Source organism: Zea mays, chromosome 7 (assembly GCF_902167145.1).
Source record: "Zea mays cultivar B73 chromosome 7, Zm-B73-REFERENCE-NAM-5.0, whole genome shotgun sequence".
NCBI lineage: Eukaryota > Viridiplantae > Streptophyta > Magnoliopsida > Poales > Poaceae > Zea > Zea mays.
The window spans coordinates 115,387,778-115,397,250 of NC_050102.1; the positions used below are offsets into that span (position 1 = coordinate 115,387,778).

The 9,473-nt window shown below is 40.0% G+C and overlaps 1 protein-coding gene across 1 annotated transcript; it reads left to right on the forward strand.

Annotated features, from left to right (window-relative positions):
* The first annotated feature begins 6,601 nt into the window (after positions 1-6,601).
* Positions 6,602-8,089, forward strand: LOC100501452 (uncharacterized). Its single transcript, NM_001196163.1, has one exon. The coding sequence runs from the start codon at positions 7,007-7,009 to the stop codon at positions 7,847-7,849; it is 843 nt and encodes a 280-aa protein (NP_001183092.1). The 5' UTR covers positions 6,602-7,006; the 3' UTR covers positions 7,850-8,089.
* The last annotated feature ends 1,384 nt before the right edge of the window (positions 8,090-9,473 follow it).

A 9,473-nucleotide genomic window follows, 5' to 3' on the forward strand; every position in this document is an offset into this window, starting at 1 on the left:
TGGATGATGTCATCATGGCTGGAAATAATAAAAAAAACAAGAACAAATGTGGGCTATACGCTAGGGAGATGGGCCAGCCATTGTTTTTTAGGAGTCGGTCCAGATTTCTTTTTTTCCCTTTTTTTATTTCTATTATACTTTGAATTTCCTTTCCTGTTTTGAATCCCCATATTTAGATTTCAATTTCACACTAATTTTGTTTCTAAATGCACAACAAATAAATCACCAACATGCACGTTATGATTTTTATGTTGCTTATTTATTTACCACCTTACTTATTTATGCAGATGCTTTCAACATATATAATTCAACATTATTAATCTATGTAAAGTGTGTCACCATATTTATTTATTTAAAATCACAGCCAAAATTTTAATATTTACTTAGTTTCAAATACATAAACTTTAGAAATGCTCTTTAATTATTTCTTTAATCTTTAGACAATATTTTTCTAAATTCCAAAATTAGGTTTTTTCTACCAAATTTTAGGCTTTACAAATCCTACCCCACTTAACAGAAATCTCGTCCTCGAGATTAGTAAGCAGAAGGGTTATACCGAGGTTGGTTTATAATTGAGATTGTAGTTTCTAATTGATTCAAAAATTAAGAGTCTCTCTCTTTCTCTTTTTAAAATACTATTTAGCAAGTACTTAGAAATGCATGGGTATCTTCTATGTTTAGACACACAGGTAAGAAGAGAGATGGTCAGAGTGAGGTTAGCTGATGGTAAGAAGAACTTGGTAAGGGAAGACTCCGCCCAAGGTGGTAAATTCGAATCATCTCGAGATCTGATTTGACTCCTATTCTTCCATGTCGAGGTTGATCTCCTCCTTCTTACTCTTTGGTGTCTCCATCCGGGTTTGGGACAGGAGGTTAAGATAGATCTATTATGTAGGTCAAGTTGTTGGGTATGGCCGAGTTGATCTAGGATCTCAAACTTGTTTATAGGAGCAGGGTCTAATGTATTTCACCAGGATTAACTAACTTCTTAGGTCACTCTCTTTAAATTGGATCATAGTAGATTAGATGGGATCTAGATTAGATCGGTACAACTAGGTTAGACTAGATAATGTCTAATTACTTTGGATTAGATCATGGTTGTTACACTAGTGTGTGGTAAGTATGCTTATTAGGGCAAGATGCATTCATAGGGATAAGGTAGAATCTTTTGAGGTTAGTTAGATCTATTAGGATAAGATAAAATCTTTTCAAGATAAGATTAATCTACTAAGGTAATAGAGTATCTTTTAAGATAAGATGGATCTATGAGTGTAGAATATGAATCTTTTAAGCTAAGATGGATATTGTTAGACTAGATACTCTAGTTTATCTAGTTATTTTTTATAGGTGTTTTTTTCTATATGTCTATGCAGATGTAATTGTGGACATTACTCCACAACTCATCACACTCAATCAAAAATCCAAATCAGACAAGTATCACAAGAACAAACATTCAGGCATATAGATAAAAAATAGTTTTGTTTTTGTTCCTAAGAATAGGTCTCCTTTTCCTAAGGATCACTTTAGGCACAGGATTTCAAAGTGTGAAATCCACATTGGTCTTTAGAAAGAAAAAAAGTAAGAATAATCAGAGTAAAGCGGAAATAGATGAGAAAAGATTAAGAAAAGTTTAGAAAAGAATCAGAGTAGCAAAGGTAAGTAGATAAGGGTTATCCAGTTCTATCTAGGTTTCGTCCTACAGTCAACATTCCTCTGATACCACTTCTGTCACACCCGGATTTTAGGGGTCAAAAACTCGGGCGCGAACATAAACACCATGTGTGCTGGGACCAAGTCTCACACATATGATGCATAGTGGCACAGGATCGAATGTCACATCTTTACTATATAACAGGAGTTCTGTACAAAAATAATTAAATAATTACATCATATGAGGAAACGATCCAGCAACCCAAAGTTGAATGGGAGACGACGACCTAGACCTCTCACGAACACATCGCAGCATCCTCCATGCGCCTCATCCTGCAGTACCTGTTCTTGACCTGTGGGGGGTGTGAGACAGCAAGAGTGAGCTCACATACGTTCATCGCTCAACAAGTTGTGGGGAATAATGTGCATGAACTCGCCAAAGGTGGGAGCTCACGTGAAGTGTAAGGCTTACCAAAGAGGATGGTTAGAGCTGAGCATTGCTTTTAAAGTTGGTCAAAATTTTATTAGCAATTACTAAGTATAAGTAAATACCATCCCAATTAAGTAATAGAACCAAAGTAACAACATCACCTGCGATGCAATGCATATGACATATTGAATTTAAGTTCCATAATTTAATCATGTGAGGGTCCGAGCCGCTCATGACCGTGAGCACGGCTAGTATACCAGTTTTACACTCTTCAGAGGTTGCGCATCTTTACCCACAAGTCATGTTACCCATCTGCCAAGGGATCGCGACTTCCCATACACCTCTACCGAGGAGGCGAGGCAGGGTAACACTACGAGGCCTTTACAAAGTTCCACTAGCTTCAGAAAACCCGCTACAGTTTATAGGAAGCTCCAATGCAGGAATCCCTTGCAGGACCGCCATCGCAGCAAAATCCTCCCGAGGGCCTCCCTACACTGACCACTCCCCTACTGCCCTTGCCCCTTTCGGGTAAGGTAGTCCTCCACTAGCTTTCCTAATTAATCAGCCAAGGGCGTCCCATTATACCCTTGTGGTAGCATTGTTTTCCCGGGTGGTCGCTCCATGTTCCAATTAACATAATGATCTTATCATGAACGATAAATAACAACGGATAACAAAAGTATAATCATGAGTAATGTATCTTCATACCCAAAACCACATAAAGCACTAGCAAGTACTACCCAAAAAGTTCAGTGGTAACAAGGTATGAAGATAATCAAACTAGGGTAACCTATTGGGTCCCATCAAAATTAACCTATGCAGATCATTATGATTAATCAGAACATGGCTGGGTAAAAAGAAGTGATCAAGGGCACAACTTGCCTGGGACTTGAGATTCCAGGTACCAGGATGATCTTCAGATTCTCGCGACCTCACGCTAGTCGTAGCAATACAAACAAACAGTGTATAGACAAAATTAACATTACACCAAACATAAGTACAAACTGAATAATAATAATAATCTACACGTTGCTACGAGATCGCGGGACTGAGAACTACTAGGATCAGAGTTACGATTAAGGAGCTATGATTTTATAGAAGATCTACGTGCTTAAAATATTAAAATAAATTAGTTAATATAAATCATATGAGAGGTTATTCTATAAATACTTATCTCAACTTTAATCTAAGTTATAAATTTACCATAAATTATATTTTGGCGGATAATGTTGAGCACATTAACAAGACTAACCAACATAAGTTAATTAAAGATCTAATCATAAAATAATGAGACATGGTATAATAAATGTTGTTACTGCGTAGTAAATACTTGCACGAAATTAACGCAACTGAAACGAGTCAAATCGGAATTATAGATTTTAAGTTATGAATTTCTAGAGATTCTATGTGTTTTGTACAAGGTTAAATAGGATATACATTTTAATGTGACATTCATGTCAAAACAGTGGTACTATATGATAAACAATAATATTATAGAATTATAGAAATTTGAATGGGTCAATTTGGACCTGATATGAATTTTCTATGGATTATACAAGTTTTACAATTATTTTTATACTCAAAATCAATTTCTAAATCTCATTTTCCTATTTTCTTTAATTCCTGGACTGGGCGCACTAATACAGAGAAGGTCGGGGTTTATTCTGTAAAATATACCAGACTCAGCCTACTCCCGCGAGGACGACGGGTTTGTTTCTGTATTCTGTAGGGGCTCATCTGCAAATGTACGTGATCGAAGGGGTATCGTGGAGTTTGGATCGTCCGATCAAATTCGAACGGCCACGATTACAACGAACTAATTCTGAATCGGTAAGCTACGCAGGTCCTTGGATCAAGATCTGATGGCCAGAAGCGCGCGTTACCCAGCACCGCCAGATCGACGATCAACGGTACATATTAAAATAGACCGAAAGGGTAAACGCCATCTAATCCTAGCCACACGCGCATAGATCAACGGCTGCTGGCCTTCTTCTACCCCACGGCGTCCAGACGGAGTTCCAGAGCTTGCCGCCGATCCCCACCACTACCGATTTGCAAAGTAAAAAGATTATCCCTAGAATGCTTCACAGGGAAAGGGAAACTGAGCTCACCGGAGGTTAGTGCGCCAGGGAGATGGGATGCTCGCCACAGGTGACAAGCGACCCGGCGCCGGGACGAACGCCGCCGGTGTAGATCTCTTCTCTCACCTCCCGCTCTCATTGCGTCGAGTGGAAAAACGAGAGCGGTGATGCTAGATTGTGGTCTCTGCGATACACCGAGGCTAGCCAATGAGGTTGTGACTTCCTACTTATACTCATGGACGAGCCCGGCAGAGGGTATTCGGTTGCGAGAATTTCGGTAGGAAAAGTCCGAGCAAGGCGTCATCCATAGCTATCTAGTTTTCTGGTCAAGGTTTGTTACAGGTGGAGAAAGAAAAAAAACGATTGACAAAGCGGCCACGCACACCGGCGTTCCACACGCGGAGGTCCCCACCCGTCGTAGACACACCACAGACGTGCGTGCACAGTTTAGTTGGATTAAATATGTTGGATGACGTCATCATGGCTGGAAATAATAAAAAAAACAAGAACAAATGTGGGCTATACGCTAGGGAGATGGGCCAGCCATTGTTTTTTTAGGAGTCGGTCCAGATTTCTTTTTTTCCCTTTTTTTATTTCTATTATACTTTGAATTTCCTTTCCTGTTTTGAATCCCCATATTTAGATTTCAATTTCACACTAATTTTGTTTCTAAATGCACAACAAATAAATCACCAACATGCACGTTATGATTTTTATGTTGCTTATTTATTTACCACCTTACTTATTTATGCAGATGCTTTCAACATATATAATTCAACATTATTAATCTATGTAAAGTGTGTCACCATATTTATTTATTTAAAATCACAGCCAAAATTTTAATATTTACTTAGTTTCAAATACATAAACTTTAGAAATGCTCTTTAATTATTTCTTTAATCTTTAGACAATATTTTTCTAAATTCCAAAATTAGGTTTTTTCTACCAAATTTTAGGCTTTACACACCTAGTCCAATTGCTGACTTAATTACTTAGGGCCTTTAGAGAGGATTATGTGAGTTTTAATCCATACAAAGTCAAAAACATTCATAATTTTTTCTAATCCATGAGATATAAAAATAACCGAACAAAACATTATTCTAAGCCACGGGAGATAACTTCATCCAAAAAACTTCTGAACCGTAATGCTTATGAATTGCTTGGTTTTGATCGACGGTGGCGGCAAGTGAGATCTCGTCCTTAGACTGTCTCGTAGATCAGATAAAATAATTAAGAGCCATAAAACTATAGACATTGTTTATAGAGTGGAGTTTGAAATAAGGATTAGATAGTGGATGTGATAGATGCTGGAAATAGCTTACAGTGCCACGCAGAGACCACCCAGATATACGTATGTTTTTCAACACGCATTGCCTGGCTGACCACGTGTCCCTACAGTGCATCCCCTGTAGCCGCCCTAGCTATCTGCATTGATCGACCTCAGTAAGACTAGCTCCAACAAGGAGCTCTAAATGCTCCTGTACCCTAAATTTAGAGGATGAGGACGTCCTCTACCCCTCCAACAACGTCCTCTAAACGGTCCTCTAAATTTAGAGGACGCTGCTGGATCCTCTATGTATAGAGTTCCTCTAAACGGTTCTCTATCTATTTGAATACTTTAAACAACCGTTTTAGTAAAACTAAAATATGTACAATACATTTGAGAGTATGACAAACACGTATGTACAAAAATTTAAAAATAAAAATGTCTTTAATATAGGCATTTACATATAGGGGACGTGATTTAGAGGACGTTGTTGGAGAGGAAATAGATATAGGGGGTAGAATCTTTTAGAGAAGACTGTAAAGGACGGATATAAAGGATGTATATAGAGGATGTATATAGAGGAAATAGATTTAATGACTTGGTCGTTTGTTCCCTTCCTAACTCCTCCCCATGCCGCGCACACCAACGCCACGCAGCTACCTCTAGGGCTCTGTCCTAGCCCAAAGCTTCTGCAATGACGCAACAGTAGTAGCTGGTCGTCAGCGACGCCATTGCTCTGAATGCTGTGTGGCTCATGCCCTCACCGTCTCTAGTCCTGTCAATATATTTTATGCACACGATCATCTTGGTGCATATTTACACAAACTCAATCTGAACTCTTTATCTAACAGCCTTCTGCTGAGATGTAGGTTTTTTTTTGCAATGCATAGCATGACCTGCGCAGGAGAGCGTGAAATGTGTTTTTCGTAAAACACGTTAGCCGAAGATTGTTAGACCAAGTGTCCAAATTAAGTGTATGTATAACACAAAGTTTTCTTGTGCATAGAATACGTCCCTAAACAACCAGCTGGGGATGATATCTCGTACATATGCATGAAAGGGTTGCACGATATCAGGAGGTTTCTACAAAATGAACCAGTTAGAGATGAAAGTTTTTTTTTGTGCACATGTACACCAACGGTTCATGTCCAGCTGATATCATCCCAGCAAACAAAACCCACACACACGATAGGGGTCCTAGCAACAAAACACCAAAAATTAAGCTTCACTCTCACAACTTTCTGCTTCCTGTGTCCACGCACCACACCGGCCGCTTTCACCATCTCTAGCTTTTTCATCGATCTGTTTTTGCGACCTTAATTGGTTTTCTCTTCCCCTTTTTAAGCTTTGATACACACACCGCGCCATACCCAGTCGAAATGGACACACTCCACCTCTTGCTGTGAAGATCTGTTCCATTTCCAGTGTAGTCCCTGTCCCACATGTGAGAGGAACCGATCTAGCAAGCGAATGAGGAAGATGATGAAGAAACAGTAGCAGTGGCAGTACCGCTAGAACTAGAACTAGCTAGATCTCCTCTCTTACTAGCTAGAAGCTTGTACAAACAATGCACCACAGATGCTACCTTACCCTAACCCTCACCATCATTTCGGCGTCTCCCAAGAGCCCCCGCACCCAAACCCTACTACCGGCTTCCCCATGCTTCCGCGGGGCGCGCATCTGGATCAGCGCTACGTGGACCATCACTTCTTCCCCGGCCACGGCCACACCAACTCCGAAACCCTGGAGGCGGTGCTGAGGCCGACGCGCGCCGCTCCAGAGTGCGAGGCCGCCGTAGTGACGGCGCCACCGCAGGGTGGAAGTGGAAGACGAAACGGCGCCGTGCCTGCCGCCGGCGGCCAGGGCCAGGGCCACGCCCACGCCCACGCCCGGGCGCCGCGGAAGCGGCCGTTTCGGACGGACAGGCACAGCAAGATCCGGACGGCGCAGGGCGTGCGCGACCGCCGGATGCGCCTGTCCCTCGACGTCGCGCGCGACTTCTTCGCGCTGCAGGACCGGCTCGGCTTTGATAAGGCCAGCAAGACGGTGGACTGGCTGCTCACCCAGTCCAAGCCGGCCATCGAGCGGCTCGCCGCCACCACCGAGCCCTCACAGAGAAGCGTCGGCGGCAGCGACGACGCTGCTTTGTCACCCCCGACGTCAGGGGTGGCTGATGGATCAGGTATGAGGGGAGGTGTTGCGGAGAAGTTGGGTTCCAGAAGTGGGGGGTCAGCGGCGTCCATGGAGATGGAGATGGAGCACGCCTCCGAGCTGGACCGCCTCGTGTCGGCCGCACCAGTGCTTCGTCAGTACTACTACGGCCTCAGCGAGATGATGAGCAACGACAACGGAGGAGATGGCGATGACGACGGTGAGTACGAGGAGGAAGACGGTGATTTCCTCGACGGTATGAAATATTAGTATGTAGTTATGTGTACTAGCTAGCAGCTTGCATGGTTTCTACGTAGTACTAGTAGCCGCTGGCAGCTTACCTAGAGTTAATCCTTTATTTGTCAAGCACTTCTTCACTATCGTTTTTTTCCTACTATATGCATTTGTACTCCTTTAAGTTAATGCTATGTGTCACATGTTACTCTTGTTCTTTGTTGTTACTAGTAGCAGTATATGTAATAGAAATGTGCTCCGCTTGCTTTCGATTTTAAAATTTGAGCATTCTTTTGGGTTTTTTTATGAAGGTCAAGATACAGTAGCTAGGAAAGAAGGTTGCTTGTTTGACTGGATAATTTCATGAGTATATATAGACTATTATTCAAGGTTATAATCAAATGCCTTTCTCCAAACTTGATGTTGAAGATGTGTCAAACGTCTGGATATTTTAGGGAATTTTTAAAAACTAAAAGTCTATTGACTTAGATTGTGTTAATTCTCGTAATTTTGTTTGTGTAAAAGTAAAATCTCATATCTTTCTTATACTAGTTATAACATTGACTTGCTCATGTCATGTATGTTTCCAGATGCGATAGTTTGCAGGGTGCATTTGTTGATTTGAATGGTTCAAAGAACATGTTAAACAAAACCATAAGATTTTTGAAATAAAAGCACAAGATAATTCAATAGATAGTAAAAATAGGCTACAATCTAATATTAAAATTATTAAAATACTTTTGTATATATGACATTGTTGGGTTTTGATGTCATTGGTTGACATGGCAATTCTTAGGTCCGACAGCAATGAGTACATTATTAAACTTCAGCAAGCTAATATGGAACCAAAGAATGTCTGTGAGTGCTTATAAGGACTGTCCTAGACAAAATTAAAGAAGCATGCAGTGTCAATAAAATTGCAGCCAACACATTAGTTCTCCAATTTAGAATCAAGATTATATTCCGTAAATAGATCAGAACTTCACCAAAGGTTCACGTTGTTGGTGAAATAATTTGGTTTTGTTTTGCAGGTATACTTCAATTGAACCATGTGCAACCTGTTCGAAATATATATTAGTTATCATCAAAACTTAAGTAACAAAAAAAATATTCTGTTATCTATTTCATCTTTATTTTGGAGGAACATTGTTATTTGAAGTAGTTTTGAGGTTATTTCATGAAATATAGCTGGTCTTCAAGTAACATATATGATAATAGGTTTTATATCACAAACTTTTTTTTTTTGCAAAAGGCTCATTATCAATGTTGTAATATGGTAAACCATCCCAACATTCCCTATACAAATTAATGGCATGATTAACTAGTTCAATATCAAAAGAAGCTAGTTTCACGTCGATTGCCAACTGACTTAATTCTCAGAATATATATTTGTACTTATGTATAAATATTATCAACTGAAAGATGCAAAAGCCAAAACCTTTAGGTTTTTATACCATATGTCCCATGTACTAGATAAGGAGGTTCGGTTATATTTCAGAGACAGTCTTGATCTTAAAAGCAATATACTACTCTGCATGCATCATGGTAAAAAAAGTGAATATTCATACGGGTTAGTCTATCTTAACTTACTTGGTATAAAAGACTTTGTTGTTGTTGTTATTGTTATATATAAAATTAGACAAGTATTAATGATAATATG